Source organism: Dendropsophus ebraccatus, chromosome 3 (genome assembly GCF_027789765.1).
Source record: "Dendropsophus ebraccatus isolate aDenEbr1 chromosome 3, aDenEbr1.pat, whole genome shotgun sequence".
Lineage (NCBI taxonomy): Eukaryota > Metazoa > Chordata > Amphibia > Anura > Hylidae > Dendropsophus > Dendropsophus ebraccatus.
The window spans coordinates 149,044,251-149,063,038 of record NC_091456.1 but is presented as its reverse complement, the minus strand read 5'-3'; the positions used below and the strand labels follow the sequence as shown (position 1 = coordinate 149,063,038).

Genomic DNA, 18,788 nt, shown 5'->3' with positions numbered 1-18,788 from the left:
GTTCCATGAAAAAATAGGACATGTCATAACTCGGACGAGATGACAGCATGGACTCCCCCATAGAAGTCTAGGAGATCCATGTTTTTCACGGAATGCATGGATCTGACATCCGGGCAATTCACGAAAAACACGGGTGTGATGTAATTAGTGTAATCTAAAAATGTTTAAACAGATCCATGAAAAACACTGACACGGATGCAAAACGGGTGTAAACACGGACAGTTTTGCATGGATCATGGAGGTAGCTAGCAGACTACGTTCAGAGACCAGGAAAACCAGTGAACGTGCGAATGCAGCCTAAAACTGTGTGCCATGTACAGTAACTACGGAATTAACTGATGAGCTGTCACTGTATATTTCCCAGTATAGAAATACCACCTTATTGTATGTAATCGCCCTATTTACAGTATGTTGATAACTTTTCAATACCTTTTTGATGATATTCCAATGTGTATGAATAGTATATTGTTTATTCTAAATTTGAACAACCAAAGTCTTCCTTAGAATTCTAATCTAAAGACCAATTGTTTACAAATAAATTGCAACATTTATCTTTTACAACAGTGGATGAAAACCTACATTTCGCTGTCAGTTGTATATACTCAGAGCTGCAGACATGTTATAGAGGCCATGCTGAGCCCCAGCATGCACACCTCCCTTCCCGACTCCTCTCTCCTTGGATTTCATCACTGAACCCTGTACATTAATCATATTGAGTAGGGAGGGGTGGAGGCTGAGGGCTGAGGCATGCATGCTGCAGCTCAGCATGGCCTCTATGACACATGAGCTTGGAGAGAAAACATGGTTTTATAGCTTTGCAAACAGCAATCAGCTATGAGAAAGGTATCATTTGTTTTATCACCCTATTAGCTAGAGATAAATGTAACTCGGGCATGCTCAAGTCCAATCATTCAGCATTTGAAACCACCAGTGGCTGAAAAAGTTGGATGCAGTCCTAGGGAATCCTGGATAACATGTATACAGCCATAAGCATGTAAAAGACGAACGATCAGCCCTGAGCATGATTGAGTTGCACTCTTCTCTATCTGGCCATGTCTGCAGTTCTGAGCGTGATATAGAGATCAAAGATTTCCTCTGATTCTATTAATGCCAAGATTCTCACGTAAACAACAATCATACATATTAACACAAATCAAACATTTTTCTTTCCAAGTTGTTAGCTGCATAAAATAAAATAAAAAAATAAACAGGACCTGTTTCAGACCTAGGATTTCCACTCACCTGAATAAGCATCCAGACGAACTGACAGAGGTAGAAATAGTGAGTGATAGATGATAAACCTGCACAGCTTTCATTGGAGAGTTCAGGGCTAATGTAAGCCGAGGCCAGAAATGAGACCTACAACAGAACACAAATCCCTATTAATAAAGATATTACATTGTAAGGGCAAGAGTCCATCAACAATACAATTATACCTAACATTGCAACGACTTCAACATATAGGAATATTACTGGGAAATTAATCATAACAAGGAACATTCTTTGTAGGCTGGGCTACTATGGATAAGGAAGATGTAAAATCATATCCCTTCCAAAGAATCTGCAATATCCACGATGGATGAAGAGTATATAATATACAGAAATAATAAGGAACACAAACAATCATAGTAGTAAGGCCCTTGGAAGATAAAAAGCTGTGGCCACCATATTAAAGGGGTATTCCAGAATTGGAAAACATGGCAGTTTTTTCCCAGAAACAGCACCACACTTGTTCTCAGTTTGTGTGTGGTACTGCAGCTCAGTTCCATTGAAGCTAAAAGTTGTAATATTACACACAACTTGAGGATGGGTGCGACATTTAAGGCAGCTATCTTTGGGTGTATAAGGCTTGGAAGGGGTTGTCTAGTCTTTACTTTTATTATTTTTATTTTTAAGGGTGTGTTCACACCTACCGCATCCGCAGCTTATTTTTCCGCGGAAATCCGCAGGTCTGGTAGTGCAGATTTCAACCTGCGAGAAATCCGCGTATGTGTGCGTTTTGCGGTTTTTCTGCAGCAAGTTTATCGCAACTGAAATGTCCGTTTAGAATGAGAGACATTTTAAACGGACATTTCAGTTGCGATAAACTTGCTGCGGAAAAAACGCAAAACGCACACATACGCAGATTTCTCGCAGGTTGAAATCTGCACTACCAGACCTGCGGATTTCCCCCGAAAAATAAGCTGCGGATGCGGTAGGTGTGAACGCACCCTAAAGATTAAAGAAAAAAAAGAAGAACAAGATTAAACAAACTGTGCCTGGTAGAACTTAATGAGAGTATTAGTGACTGGTATACAGAGCTGGTATACATGAGCAATCATGGTATACATGAGCAATCACAGAGAACTAGGATTGATTATAAGAGATTATGTACATAATACAACATAATCCAGTAAAATATCAAAAATAAGCAACAACAGAGACCCCCAACTATTCACCTGTAACAGTAAAAACAAATAGCGCGGCAATCCATCAATTAAGGCCATGGAACATTAAAAGTGCCAATACGCCTTCAATAACTGTTGGGCAAAAGTTCATATGTTCTCTATAGGGAGTGGAGGGGTGACCACAGGCAGACAGCTCTGATGGCGGCTTAGGGGTCTGGCAGTGAAAATTCATTAAGCCCTATGTCTACTGGCATCATCTCGTCTCAGGGGGCCCCCATACACTTCATACTGACATCTGAACTTGAAGCCAGTGGCGGGTTAGTCCAACATTAGTTAGTTATTTTTGTTTGTTATCATGTAAAACACTGCACTCCCTTTTTTCTGACTCTTTTTTTCTCAAAACAGGAAGTCTTGTCTATCCCAGGCCATCTGAGCGCTCATAGAGAAGGCGGCAGTCATGTGACTGATGGACACATTGAGTCGTGACTCTCTGTACTCTCCGGAATTCCTGTATTTAGTCTGTTTTTTTCAATCAGCTCAAGTCAGAAAATCTGCCTTCAGGAGACTGGACCTGGATTTCTGGTAACTTCTGTTTTGTTTTACAGCTTTGTTTTACAGTATTAGGCTATGTTCACACAACGTAAGAGACCGGCCGTTCCGTACTGCAGTACCGGCCGGATGATCTTTCCTGCCGCAGAGTTCTTGTGCGGGAGCATCCGTGCACGTCCGCATCAGAACTCCCCACAGCACACTATAAAGCTTGCAGCCGCAGCCGCTCGCTCTGCAGTGTGTACTGACATGGCTGTCTACGGCCGCTATAGCGGCCGCAGAAAACTGACATGTCAGTTCTTTGTGGCGCCACAAGGGATCCTGGACCCTGGATAGATCCCATGAAAATATACGTTGTGTGAACATAACCTAATAATGTATATTGCAAACGTGCTTTATTTTACATCTACTGTTGAATTACATTTTGAAAGTTATAACAACAGTGACACTTTAAAGGACAAGTGCCATGAAAAACTTTTTCCCATTAATTGAAGCACATTACAAAGTTATATAACTCTGTAATATGCTTCAATCACCTATCTGCCTCCCTTCCCTGTCTTTTCCCCCCTCCACCAGGAAGTGTCCTGACTCACACAGACCTAATTACTGTGGTCACCGTCACCAGGCAGCTCCTTCTTGTGAGGATGAGTCATCAGCATGAGGGCTGCTCTAGGTCCTGTAGTCCCCCCTCCCCAGTCCAAGTGATGGCTTGCAGTTGTTCAGCCAATAGGAGCTGAGCAAAATGAGTCACTTGACAAGGCAGGGGAGGGGGGAGGCTGCTGTAACAGGAGAAGGAGCTGAGAGAAGAGCTTGGTGACGGTGACGACAGTAATTAGGTCTGTGTGAGTCAGGACACTTCCTGGTGGGGGTGAAGGGGGGAAAAGACAGGGAAGGAAGAAAGATAGGTGATTGAAGCACATTACAGAGTTACATAACTTTGTAATGTGCTTCAATTACTGGGAAAAAGTTTTTCATGGCACTTGTCCTTTAAGGATCGCTGTACTCTCAAAAGAGAAGAGGCCACAATTTTAAAAAAACCACACAAAAAAACTACCATAAATAGGTAAACCCTGGTCAATCCCTTCAATTTCAATGCATAAATCCTATGCACACTAGAAACCTGTAAAATAAATATGAGTAAGCAGAATGGGCGCCTTCTTACTAACAGGCAGTTGAATGTGAGATTTCCTTCTCTATTATTGTAATTTTGAACATTGTTGGAAGATTTGCCATAAAAACATGAGAAAATGGTTTTCCCTTCATCAGAAATCACAGTTGGAGAGTGCAGAGACCACAGGAGATTCATCTGAATGAAAAATGCCATGAACTTGCTTACCCAGAGGTAATTGGATTAATGTGGTCTTACTTTTGATGAGATAAGCCCAGTAACATGCCACGGCATGGTTGTTTTTCAGCTCTCTAAAGTATTCAAGTTCATGTATAAACAAAAACTAATTTTGCCTGTGATAGCAAAAACTGGACAATGAGAGCATGGCAGATATAATATTGTGCAACTGGGGGCCTGGCGAACAGATTAGCACTCCAAATAGTATAACAGAGGTGTCACATCAGGCAACGGCTCATACTTCCAATTGTGCCATGGCCCAAGGAAAAGAAATGTGTTTAAAGAGATGAACACGCAAACAGGTTAACCAGTACTTTTGCTGGGGGCAGAAGTTAGCGGAGCCAATAACATTTATTGTGATAATACTTGTGTGGGTATATATCCAAAATATACACACATTAGTGTTACTGGGAGTGGATTAGGGCAGGCCGAAACAATAGTAAGGAAGAACTCCTGCATGTCACATAAAGGATTATTCTAGTTTAATTAAATAAAGCTCATTCATGTTTTACAAGTTTTACATTTTTTCAATATTCCTTAAGGTGTCACTTTAAAAACTTTAAAACTTTTGAGACATGTCTGAGATTTAATTGGTTGAGGTCAGGGTCTTCAGATCCCCACCGATTACTTCATGGAAAAGCATGTGTATCACTCAACAAGACCCAGGACAGGATCGGAGGCATGGGTGAGTTAAATTGTTTATTATTTCCTCCCACCCCCTTGCCTGCCTGCTGTTTTTCATTTTCATGTGACTTTCTCTTTAAATATCAATTAATTCCATCCCTTAATACTTTCAAGATCCATACTTTTAATCTTTGAATTGATACCTTTTGTTTACTTAAAGGGGTTGTCCAACCTAAACTACAAAACTATGCTGCTCCTGGGGACCGGCAGCTGTGGTGAAGAGGGACAGGTGAGTATATTGCACTCTTGTGTCCCCCCCCCCAGCCCTGGCGGCAGCACCTATCTGCTACATCGGTCCCCACTTGCAAAGCCTAATACACGGCTCCATAATCACATGGCCAGAGCGACACCTACATCACTAGCCCTTTTCTTTAATTAGGTGTCGGCCGCTCTTCTTCCATTGCACAATGAGAGATGTGTCCAAAGTGGACTATGTTAAAAGCAAGCGATCCAACCAACGACCAAGCATTTGCTCGCTCATGGACTAATCGCTGGCTGTGGTACTTAGGAAGATAGCTGCCTGATTTGGACCTTTATAGAGACTGAAAATTCAGTCTTGGTCATGGGATGAACACCCAGGTATATGTCCTGTTACAGTTACACCACAGTTATCAGGACTCACAAGCCCAGCAAATGCGTCCACCTCACCTGACTCAGATCTTCTGCCTCTGGTCACAATTTAATGAGAACAAGCAAAGATCTTAGAGGAACTGATATTGGAAAATTGTACATTGTTATCAAAACTTCCCTCATATATTGAATAAACTTTAGAGCTAAATCTGTAATACCCCTGTAGATGAAAAAGAATGGTAGTAATGCAAATATTTTCATTGCCTTGGAGTTACCATGGTAGCATCAATATAGGTTAGTGTACTCTCTTCATGTCATGTGACCTCCACTTAAAGGAACACATTCATAAGAGTGAAGGTCCCATGACAGAAAGTCTGAGCACTGAAAAAAGAAAGGATTAGAAGAAAAGAATGAAAAAAATATCCATATCCTGTTCTCATAACAATCAACTTCTTTTCAGACAACCAGAAAATCTTAAAGGGAACCGTCACCATAAAAATGCTATCTAATTTATAAGAATCATATCATAGAGCAGGAAGAGCTGAGAAATGAATCAGTATAAGATGGAAATTGCAATGCAGAGATCAGAGATTCCAATCAATAAATGACGTTATAAAGAATCTTTTCCCACAAACATATCTCATCAGTCTCCTCAGCATTTCCTGTTGTATAACATGGTGATGATAACATGCTGCTGACAGGTACTGTATGTTAAATGTATGTTCACACATTGTCTTTTTATGCAGAATAACAACCGTTGCTTTTAAAATATTTTCAGCTGTCATTATGAAAAACAGCCGCTATTTTGCCTAAAAAAGAAGTCCATCTGACATTTGGCATGCTGACAAATACAGATGTGTACCCCTATTGAGCCCATTATGTTTAATCGGCTAAACACAGTGACTACATTTGGGGGACATTTATGAAAATGGGGGGGGGGCAGCAAGGCGGAGAGGAGGCACGTGACAGGCCATGTGACAGGCAGAGGCAGGGAGGAAGTCATCTGGGTGGCTTCCCGCCCGTGTCTAGTCACCGCGCTGTGCCTGTTAGCACGCTTGGAGGGATGATTGACAGGCAGAGAGGCCAGTAACGAACCTCTCTGCCTGTCATTCATCCCCTCGGAGAGCATAGGCAGAGTACGGTGACTAGACACAGGCTGGAAGACACCCAAAAGTGCTTTTTTCCGGTTATACAGCTCCTGCTGCAGCCGCGGCCGGTACATGCCTTGGCTGCTGCAGGAGCTGTATACAGCGGTTCAGGGAACCATATCAGCCCGATTGAGCTGATTGGTTCCCTTTAAGATGCCATTTAACAGCAGGATGCAGAGAGACCATAAAGACATATGGAGGAGTCATACAAGTGCAAAATACTGATGAACATCTATTCACACACCTACATCTATGAGGGGGATGCATGGTACTCTAAATGCGTATGCATCAATATTCTTCACCCGTGTAACCTCCCTTATATAACATTGATTTTTAGGGATGTGTTTGTTAATCGAATCAGTATAACATGTACTGAATATAGAATTTTATATGCTCAGAGACGGAATTAGTATTAGTCATCAGCAGCAGGGATTAGGCTTTGACTTCCGACACCTTGTATACTATATATTGACTGTTGTCCACTGCTTAGCGCAGAACAGGACATACAGTATCACATATTGGATTTACCCCTATCTATTCCTGGTGAATCATCTAAACAGAGGTTTGATAATGAGGTGAGTTCACCTGTTTAATGTAGTGTGTCTGATACTGTACAAAGGTCTCTTGCAGCAGTAAATTGATATCTGTCAGGAATAATAGACATCTTCTAGTTGGGCAGATTGAGCAGTTTACTAGCTAGTTACTTATAAGCATTGCATTATGTTAATGTAGGATATAATGAACAAGTTAAGAACTAAATGTGCTTTTCCAGGAGAAAATACATAATGCTTCAAAAGAACAGTGACTTCTACAGTGCGTTAATGTTAACCCTTTAATAACCCATGACGTTTATTTTCGTCATGGGTCCCTTAAGGGTGTATTATATGGGCTCTTTGGTACCAACCCTTTAAAAGCATCTTTGGTACTGGCCCTTTTGTACCAGTCCCTTGACAGAAAAATCTGTACCAATCCTTTCAGCGTTAATTCAGTACTGGCCCTTTAAAAGCGAATTCGGAAACAACCCTTTAAGAGCAAAATGGGTACTGGCGCTTTAAGAGAGACTTTGGTTTTGTCTCTTTAACATAACATTGATCAGTGTTATTGACAATCTTCACATAGAGCCTGCCTGCAGCAGACCTTATGTGAAGATCACCAAGCTGACTGCATGGAGGTAAGTGTTAGGCACTCTCAGTCACTGACACTGTTCCTGTCACTGTCAGTTAAATACCACGATCATTGAAAGGGTTATGAAGCGAGCTCAGCTCCCGAGCTTGCTTTAACCCTTTGAGGACCAGACCCAAAATGACCCAGTGGACCGCGCAAATTTTGATCTTTGCGCTTTCATTTTTTCCTCCTCCCCTTCTAAAAGCTCCAGCACTCTCAGTTTTCTATCTACAAGGCCATGTAAGGGCTTATTTGTTACAGGAATAGTTGTACTGTGTAATGGCCTCTTTCATTTTACCATAACATGTATGATGGAATCCTAAATATATTATTTATGAAGATATAAATAGGTGAAATCGTAAAAAAGAATACAATATGGTAACGTTTGGGGGGTTCCTGTGTCTACGTAATGCACTATATGGTAACAGCGACATTATACTTCTACTCTATAGGTCAGTCCGAACACAACCATATGCAGGTTTACACAGATTCTCTAATGTTATATTTTTTTTTTATGAAATCCTTTTTTTTGGCAATTAAATATTAATAAAATGGGCCTATTGTGACGCTTATAATCCACACACTTTTTTCCCTCTTTTCGTGTACGCCGTTCGCCGTGACGCTTATTATATTTTAATAGATCGGACAATTACACACGCTACGGTATATTATATGTTTATTTATTTATTTTTATATGTTTTATTTATATAACGGGAAAGGGGGGTGATTTAGACTTTTATTGGGGGAGGGGATTTGGGGTTGTGTGTTGGTGTTTTTAACTTTTTTTTTATACATTTTAAGTCCCTTTGGGGGACTTGTACATACATTAGTTTGATTTTTACACTGATCATTGCTATGCCATAGGCATAGCATTGATCAGTGTTATCAGCGCGCTGCTCACTGAGCCTGCCTGTGCAGGCTCAGTGACCAGAGCGCCAATCGGACCGCACGGAGGAAGGTGAGAGACGTCTGGCGGTCACTCAAACTTACACTCAAACGCTGCGGCCGCGGCGTTTAAAGAATTAATGGTAATGGTATCAAAGTCTGGGAATCATCGCATCATACAATTTATCATAATCCACAGGCTTTCTCTATAAGATTAAAAATGGTTGGATTATAATTGTCCTAGATGTGACTTTGTCCATATGATGTGGCCTTGTTCTAGCATGCAGAATTTTTTGGGGTGGTGGTGTATGACAGGATGGGCTGGAAGTGCTGTTACTCGCAGTGGGAGAAGCGAGGGTGGAGCGGCAAGTTTAAATTGCCGCCCACTCCTGCATCTCTCTCTGTCTCCGCTGTGGGAAACTTATTGTAAAGAAATGGGGATTCCCCTCATAATGAAAGTAGTGGTGGAAGATGCACCCCTACTTACTCTCTGTAAGCCAGGTGCTCTGCACTTGACCCATGGAGTGTAAAAAACAATAAAAGACATTTACATTGTTCCCTGTGGGAGTACATAGCTCGGTTCTCAAACTGCTTGGTTATGGAACAGTTTTCTAGAACCAATTAAGTTCGAGAACAGAGGTACCCCTGTATTTGGAATACATAGATATATATAGAAGTCATAGTATATGTCATAAAACCTTTTCCAACCAACACTACTCTTCACTCTACAGTATAGGCGATGACTGTCTGCAACCTCCATAAATCATGTTTCCCATCAGGCATCAGGGGTGCTTCTCCATTCAACTCAATAGAACTAAGAGAGAGAGCCAAGAACATCACTGTGGAATACGTTTGTGCGAAATCACAAATGGGAAATAAGATAATTTTTCAAAATGAACTAAAAGTATAAAAAAATGACTATAATGGCTTTATATACACATAGGAAAATGTTAATCAGCACTAGGCCGTATCTTGCTTAGCACAGTCCTCCGACTTTTACTGGAAAATAATACAGTCATGAAACAGGATGTACAGGTCAGCATATGAGCACCGTTCACATTCAGAGGGTGTTAAGCATTTGTCAACAGTTCCTAATTATTCAGCAGAACAGAAGAACAAAGGACCCGACTGATCTCGCTTCCCACTTGTACAGATCACTGTGTATGTTATGTCCTGGCACCAGAATTGTTTGCTTTACTTGCAATTTTTTTTCTTTTATTAAGAAAATGTTTTGTGTCAGTATTGGAAACATTTACGTCTTCGCTACATTTGTTAAATATGATGGTAAATGTCCAAGAACTCCCAGGAGAGGTCTCGCATGTCTGTGGTCTTTGCTATGATTTATTTGCAAACCATTTGTTCCAATGATAGCAAACAATGTGTGCATAAATGTTTTATAAAGAAGAAGGTTTTAATAACCAAGGGTAAATCATTGTGTCTATACTTGAACTGTTTAGGCTGTGTTCACATCTGTGCTGGAGGCTCCTACATAACAGTTACCAATATTGTTGATGGAAATAATAGCATAGCAACAGACCTCATTATAAGCCAATGTATGTCCAGTAGGGATGGTACAAACCTGCCGAGGTTCGGGTTCGTATGAACCCGAATGCTCGGCATCAGATTCCCGCTGTCTGCCCGCTCCGTGCAGCGGGTGGATACAGCGGGAGGACTGCCTGGAAAACTGGGATACAGCCTATGGTTATGGCTGTATCCCAGTTTTCCAGGCGGTCCTCCCGCTGTATACACCCTCTCCACGGAGCGGGCAGGCAGCGGGAATCATTGCCGAGAGTTCGGGTTCGTGAAGCAGGTTCAGGCCATCCCTAATGTCCAGCATGCAATTGATCGGATACAATTTTTTTTTATTTTGCTGCTCCCATGACTAAGCAGAAAGACTAAATTGCAAATCTGATATGAAAGCTTCCTTATCTAATATCATGCTGTTTTGTGGCAGTTTTAGAGCCAAAAACATATAGCATTCTTATTGTATACCATCAGCATGGATGTGACAGCCAGCATTCTCACCACGGTTAGGCCATGCATCTATGATATGTTTAAGGCATATCCTATCAACCTTTTGTAAATGTAATAGGAATACTAGGAATACCCCTTCTGGGCTCCTTAACCCAGTATGCCACAAGGACATACTTCTGGTATATGTCTACATAGCAGATTAGATTTATTCAACATGTCATTTGATATTATTCCTGCCTATAAACCTCTGTGGCGTATGATCTTTTCCTATAAATACACTTACTTAAATGTTTCCCTATTTCACAAAGTTGAAACTTTTACATAAAGGTAATCTTTGTTCCCCTTGAATTTTCTCTGTGATGTATCAGAATTTTTCTTGCAGAACATACAGTAGAGTAATAAAGATTTTGCTAAAGTTTTCTGAAGAGAAGTCATGAGGCTGTACACAGAAACTAGTATAATCATTGCTTTCATTTACCAAAGCCCCTGGAAAATCCGGAGCTGGAATCTGTGGTAGCTGATATGGACAGCGTCACTGCTGTTTCCATGCACGAGAAGACACTTGCACAAACAAATGCATCTGGCTTAATGCCCTGCATGATGCCATTATTTGCCAAATCAGGCAGATATCGCCGTCTTTAAAGGGTACCTATGATTTAAATAGCACACGTCTGCTCCTTCATTCTAACAATCGGCGGGGGTCTCATCACCTGGACCCCGACCGATACAAACCTCTGACATGTCGCTATGACATGTCAGAAGTTTGTTTAAATGATAGGTAACCTTCAATTTATGACATTGATGCGTCGAGGAGTGAGCAGTCATTCACGTCAGCTAGTCGTTGTCTTTCAACATGTTTAAAAATCAACAGCCACCGGCCGCACATTGCTCCGTGTTATAATAGATTAAAGGAGTACTCCGACGTCAATATATAGAAAATAAAAAAAGCTTTAATGCTTACCATTTCAAACTCTCCCAATGTCCTCTGGCCATGTCTCTTGGTCCTTGGACACTCCTGCAGATGAACTCATCTCTGCAGTGACAGCTCACTCAGCCAATCACTGATGGAGACAGGACAGTGCAGCTGCTATTGATTGGCTGAGCAGGCTGTCACTGCAGAGGCAGGTTCATCTGCAGAAGTGTCAGCGCTGGTGGGCAGCAGGGGACCCAGACTCTTAAATAAGCTGTATGTATTTATACAGTCACAGTAGTTGAACCTTCATCAAAGCTGTATAATCATCATCAACTCAAATGGAAATCCCTGTCTTCCCCTGTGGAGAGGTTGTGTGAAACAGTCCATGCAGCTTCATTATACTGGAAGCTCTGCTGACTGAAATGGTGACCTCACTGAGAGCATGTAATTTCTAGGGGGTCATCATAGCCCAACTAAAGGAAAGGATTTCAGGAGTTTTCAGAAAAGAAAATTATATATATATATATATATATATATATATATATATATATATATATATATCATAGTAAATAATAATAAAAAAAGACATTCCTTGCTTCTTCAAGTAATAGTAAGGCTTCATTCTTCATGTTAACTATAAAGTACATATGATGCGTGGTAGAAATCTATAGTACCGCACCCATAGCCTGCTGCACCTCCATGTGCCTGGGATTTTAATTGTGGCATGCTCCATCACGTGCATTCTTACAGAAGTCATTTTCCCTAGAAGCACTGGCAGTATACAGAGGGTGGAATTTATTAAGGTTGTTTTCAAGCCTACAAAAGTCACACATTTTTGCTCAAGCCTTATTTGTCCATAAATCCGGTGGGGTTTGCCAGGAAGGGGCTTCCACGGCTCAGAACATTTACTATCATTTAGACCAGAAATTGGTCTCTTTAAAGCGAATCTGTACCAAACCACTTGTACTTTCGGATAGCTGCTGATGGTGATGCAGTTATTGTCCTAAAAGAACAACTTTTAAACTTGCAGCCCTGTGTCAAATTGGCGTGGCCTAGAGTGTCTATGCCCTATGCTTACACCATCCCTCCGTCCCTCCTCCCTGTCCTCTTCAACACTAGGAATGCCCCAGACAGCATTTCTCCTATTCATCACCTGTGTGAACGCTGCACAGGAGCCTTAACGATCCAACACATGTGCAGTGTTCACACAGGTGATGAATAGAAGAAATCCTGCCTGGGGCATTCCTTTTGGTGAAGAGGGTGAGGAGAAGGGACGGAGAGGCGGTGCCATCCTAGGCCATAGACACTCTAGGCCACGCCAATTTGACACAGGGCTGCAAGTTTAAAAGTTGTTTTTTAGGACAATAACTGCATCACCTGCCGAACAGACCCCCAGGACAGATCTTGGATTAAAAGCAGCTATCCGAAGGTACAAGTGGTTTGGGGGGAAAGATTGTGGGTACAGAGTCGCTTTAAAAGGTTTATCTAGTGTTAGAAAAACATGGTCACTTTCTTCCAGAGACAGTCTTCAGTTTGGGAGGAGTTCTGAAACTCATTTCCATTGAAGTGAATGGAGCTTAGATGCAAACCACACCTGAGCTGAAGACAAGAGTGGCATTGTCTCTGAAAGGGGTTTTTCTAACGCTGGATAACGCCTTTAGGCTAGGTTCACACTGCGTATATTTCAGTCAGTATTGTGGTCCTCATATTGCAACCAAAACCAAGAGTGGATTAAAAACACAGAAAGGATCTGTCCACACAATGGAGAAATTGAGTGGATGGCCGCCATATAACAGTCAGGGCCGGCCTTTGGGGTGTGCGAGCTGTGCGATTGCACAGGGCGCCTCACTCCCGGCCAGCAGGGGGGCGCTCTGGCAGACAGCTGCACATCTAACTTAGAAACAGAAGTGAGATGTGCTTTCTGTCTGTCTGCTGGAGCCCCTGGCCTCCTCCTCCCATAGTGGTTTGTTTGGAGCGCTCTGGCAGACAGACAGAAAGCACATCTAACTTCTGTTTCTAAGTTAGATGTGCAGCTGTCTGCCAGAGCGCCTCCCTCCTGCCTCCTGCAGTGGTATAATCCTCCTCTCCACTCTCCGTGCTTGCTGCAGGGCATCTTTGTTGCTGATTGGTGGAACAGTACGAGCTCCCCTGCTGTTCCACCAATCAGCTTAGCTGCTCTGTGAAGAGAGACTTGCGGCCAGAGCAGAGAGAGAGAGAGGAAGCGCCCCTCCCCCGGCTGACCCGTCCTGACAGAACAGCAGCAGACAGTGTGAGTAATGTCTCTGTGTTACCTCCATCTCTGCTCATGCCGTGATCCTGTCAGGTAGCTGGGAGTGGGCTGTGACAGGGACAGCACAGCACTGAGGTGGGGGCAGCAGTCCTGTCACAGCCGGGATGGAGGAGGAGAGGGGGATGAGACCATGGCCCTGCTGTGTCTCCCTATCTGTAACTTTGATTTATTGGGGCAGGAGAGGTTTAACCCTTACACTGCAGCTAATGACACAGAAATATATGGTGAAAAGCAGTGAAAGAGTTAAACCTGACTTGCTGTAATAAATAAAAGTCACAGCTAAGGAGGCAGGAAAAGCCATAGGTGTGTACACTATGGGGGTCCCTAATACACAGGACATGATGAGTGCAGCCAGTGCCATACATCAGCAGCAGCAGCCCACCCCAAGACATATCCCATTCACTTTAATTGTAGGCAGCCAGTGACTGGTCAGGCCACTTCCCATTGATATACACAAATGTAACTGGACTGAATAGTGGGATACGCTGCACTATTGTGTCCTGTTACATGTGCGTATACTAGCAGGACGCGGTCTGACCATAGTCACCTGCTGAGGTGACCTGATCGCGGCCCAATTATGGTGGGAGGCTGATAGCTAAGATACACTGCATACATGCTGCAGCAATCTAATATATATATTATAAAATAGCCCTTACATGTCACATAGCATTTTTCAGAAAAACTACCCATTTGTTTTCAGTGTTTTTTCCCCCTTTTGTGGCCAGCAGGTGGTGTCAGGCTGTTTCCACATTGGTGTCCAAACATGGATGAAATCGCGCTTTCCTCTCCAATAGCCGTGCAATGTTGTGGGGATTATTGGCAATATTCCACGGCTCTTGCAATAGGGACATTGTTTTCCATGTGTTTAAAAATGCATTCTGAATGCAAATATGGAAACACAGCATTAGATGTACATTTTACTTGCTCAGGAGGATATCTGTAAGGGTGACTTTACACAGACAGATTTATATAACAGATTATTGAAGCCAAAGTCAGAAACAGACTATAAACAGAGAACAGGTCATTAAGGAAAGACTGAGATTTCTCCTCATCTCAAATCCATTCCTGGCTTTGGCTTTAAAGTTTGTAATTGTGTGAATGGCTGGGGGGGGGGGGGGGTAGGGTAGTTGTATGTAAGGCTGGGGGATAGTTTTGTGCATGGGGGGGAGGGGTAGGGTAGTTCTGTGTATGGCTGGCGGGGGTAGTAGTGTGTATGACTGGGGGGGTAGTAGTGTGTATGGCTGGGGGATAGTTTTGTGCATGGGGGGAGGGGTAGGGTAGTTGTGTGAATAGCTGGGGGGTTAGTTGTGTGTATGGTGGAGGAGGGGGTTGAGTGATGGGTGTTCCATGTCGTCTGCAGTAGGGATGGTCCGAATCTTCCGACGTTTGGGTTCGTATGAATCCGAACGCTCGGCATCAGATCCCCGCTGTCTGCCCGCTCCGTGGAGAGGGATGGATACAGCCGGAGGACCGCCTGGAAAACTGGGTTACAGCCTATGGCTATGGCTGTATCCCAGTTTTCCAGGCGGTCCTCCGGCTGTATCCACCCTCTCCACGGAGCGGGCAGACAGCGGAATCATTACCGAGAGTTCGGGTTCGTACGATGCTGAAGGAGCTTTATGTTACCTTAAAGGAGGGGGGGGCGCCGAAAAAAGGTTTTGCACAGGGCGCTATTTACCCTAAGGCCGGCCCTGATAACAGTAAATAACTGCCATTATTTCAATACTACAGCCGTTGTTTTAAAATAACAGCAAATATTTGCCATTAAATGGCGGCCATCCACTCAATTTCAACATTGTGTGAACAGATACTTTCTGTGTTTTTAATCCACTTCTGGTTTTGGTTGCAATATGAGGACCACAATACTGACTGAAGTATACGTAGTGTGAACCCAGCCTTAGGGTGCTAACACACATGACCGATGTGCAGCAGATCAGCAGCAGATTTGATGGTGCAGATTGGATGCTGTGTTCAGTTATTTACATCAAATCTGCTGCATATCTGCTGCGTATCCGCTGTGTATCGCAGCAGAAAATTCACTGCGATACGTTGTGTGTGAAGCTACCCTTAAGTTGTAGTTAATGACTCCTGTAAATATTACTTACTATAAGGGCGAAGTGATTTATGACTTAAAGTCTGAGGCCCTTCTCACATTTCATCTCGCAGCGTCTTTTGGAGATATATGTCAGAGAACTCCCCTAGTGGGATCCATCATACATGGAAAAAGTATACCACATAGTATATCTATTTTTTTTTTTTTTTCAATACATTGTATATAATAAATAAATGTATATAGCAAAATGTAAATGTAAACTGAAAAGAGATCAGAACCACCCTCTTCTGGCCGCCTTTAGGTAATGGGGGTCTATAGTTTGCATACTGTGTAAAGTGGAAGAATTCCTGTGTATATGGTGAAAAGAGTCCTCAAAAACCCTATGCAAAGCACAGCATGAAGAGACACTTGAAAAACAATATTTATCCCAGCATATTCTGGATGGTGATTACCTCCTGTTATCCGAGCTAGGTTTCTATCTTTAGCCTTTCCGACAATAATCATACATTAATTGGCCCACACCTTGCCATTCGTCTCAATTAAAGCTGGATTAATACAACATTGGTGAGCTGACCTTTCCAGACAAATGAGATTTCAGCCTTTGTTAATAGTGTGTTCGGAAGAGAGTCTAATCTGAATGCTGACAAAATCCAGTACAGTAAGTTAATACACTAGGAAGACCGTAATGCAGCATCCACTATATACACAGAATAAACCTAGACCTAGCAGAAGAAGCAATTTTAAGGGCCCAACCTCTATCTATAAAGAACATGTTCAACAATTACTGAGCATTCCTGAAGGATTTATAAAAGAAGAGAAAAAAAGAAGACTGCAATAGCCTTTAAACAATAGGCTACTGTATCCCCCGTCCACTCATGCAGGAATTCTGTGCAAACACAAAGCACAATACTCTGTAGGGCATTATATGTAACCGATACCTGCTGGTGCAGACCGCCCTTCTTCAGGCACTCTCACCCATGTTTGCCGGTTTTATTTGCAGTATTTAACTTCTGGACCAACTTCAGAACCAACAATTGTAGCTGTTTTACATGTTTTATGTATACTGGAGAAACAGCTAAAAAAGATATTTTGAAGTCTTTTAGATGCTACTTTTGGGTAGTGTACTTCTTGGTTAGAGATCGCTGACTGAAACTCCTGCCTCTACAATGCACTCTAAGACATTGTGTCCAGTTAACAGACTTTGAGAGAGACTATGAGCAGCAAAGTGATTGTTTTCATGAGTTGTCTGCCATCTAGGCTGTACTGAACAAGCTGTTAGGAGGTGTTGGGAGCAGTGGTCATGATAGGGCATGCAAACATGGAGAACAGGCTCTGAATGGCCCAGACAGACCACGGTACAGAGGATTTCTTGATTCACTGAAAAGCATGAGTGGCTCCCACAGTTTCCTTGGTCACTGTCCAGACACAGTTGACACCGTTACTAATACCACTTTCTCTGCCTGGATCATTTCCATGTGCTAAGAAGAAACAACTTTAATGTCATGGCATGCTTTATATATCTGATTATTGACAGCCAGCCGCCATCACATGTGTTTGCAGTAGTGTAGGGAATCAGAAACCTGGACTGCTATGGACTGGAACCGTATCATCTTTAGTAACAATTCCAGTTTTTGTTAGGGATCCATTATTGGTCAAGTTCGAATATGGAGGCCTTGTGGTGAGTGCTTCAATCCCGCTCTTGCTTAGGAGTGACGCACTGCCCCATCTGCTGGTGTGATGATCTGAGGAGCCATAGCATATGGCAGTCAGTCACCCCTAGTGGGGACACAAGTGAACAATCTTCAGCCACATGTTGCCTCTCCTGGAAGGGCATCCAACTGGCATTTATCAGCAGAATAATCTATACCCACACACAGGTTTCTCGGGAATGTCTCCACCAGATTACAACACTTCCTCATCCTACCCAATCACCATATTATCACCAATAGAGCATTTATGGGACCAGCTAGAACCTCAGCTTTGGCAGAATCTACAGGCCCAGCTGCAACATACATGGCCAAATGTGCTGCAGAATATCATACAGAACCTCTATGCCTCCCTACCCAATGGTATTTCACCTTGTATCCAGGCTAGAGGCAGCCAAAGATTGTACTATAGCCTCATTTCAATTGCAATTGTCACAAAGCGCATTCTGTCACTCAAGATTGTAACTACTTACCGTATTTTCCATTGTATAAGACGACTGGGCATAGAAGACAATCTCTGACTTTTCAGAAGATTTTCAGGGGTTTGTTTTATATGCAGGAAAATGTTAACCCCTGCCTGACCGCAGAATGGGTTACTAGCTGGAGCCCTTCTGTGGTCAGACAGGGGTTAACTGAAGTTGAAGAAAAAAAACAACAATCAACTCACCTGTGACCCGTTCCTGGCGCAGGGAATGTGATGCACACTGTCTGCGCCGGAGGTCCCAAAAGCTCTCCCAGCAGCTGAGCGTCTCATCGGAGAAGCTCAGAGACGCTTGGCTCTGGGAGAGCTTCAGGAGAATGACAGAGGCTTCGCAGACTTCTGGCACCTCTGTCATTCTCCTGAAGCTCTCCTGACAGTAGAGCGTCTTCAAGCTTCTCTGATAAGACTTCTCTGCTACCGAGAGAGCTTCGAGGACCATCGGCATAGGCAGTGTCTCTGCATCAAACTGCCTGCGCCTGAAACATGGCGGGAGACGTGCAGCTGCCGGGAACGGGTCACAGGTGAATTTTTTTTTATTACGGTTGCCACATACTGTAACGCCAGGAGTAGTGGATCCTCTGTACCGTCACTAGCGGTGGCATAAACCGCACCAGGGAGCGGAGTCTAAGGGGCCGCTGG

General features: G+C 42.9%; 1 protein-coding gene across 8 annotated transcripts in view; it reads right to left on the bottom strand.

Moving 5' to 3' along the window:
• ADGRV1 (adhesion G protein-coupled receptor V1) overlaps positions 1-18,788 on the bottom strand; it is a 354,135-nt gene that overhangs the window by 54,312 nt on the left and 281,035 nt on the right. For all 8 annotated transcript variants that reach the window (XM_069962903.1, XM_069962904.1, XM_069962907.1 and 5 more), the window contains one exon: positions 1,243-1,359. In XM_069962903.1, coding sequence (XP_069819004.1) covers positions 1,243-1,359 — 117 coding nt within the window. The remainder of the gene's footprint in view (positions 1-1,242; positions 1,360-18,788) is intronic.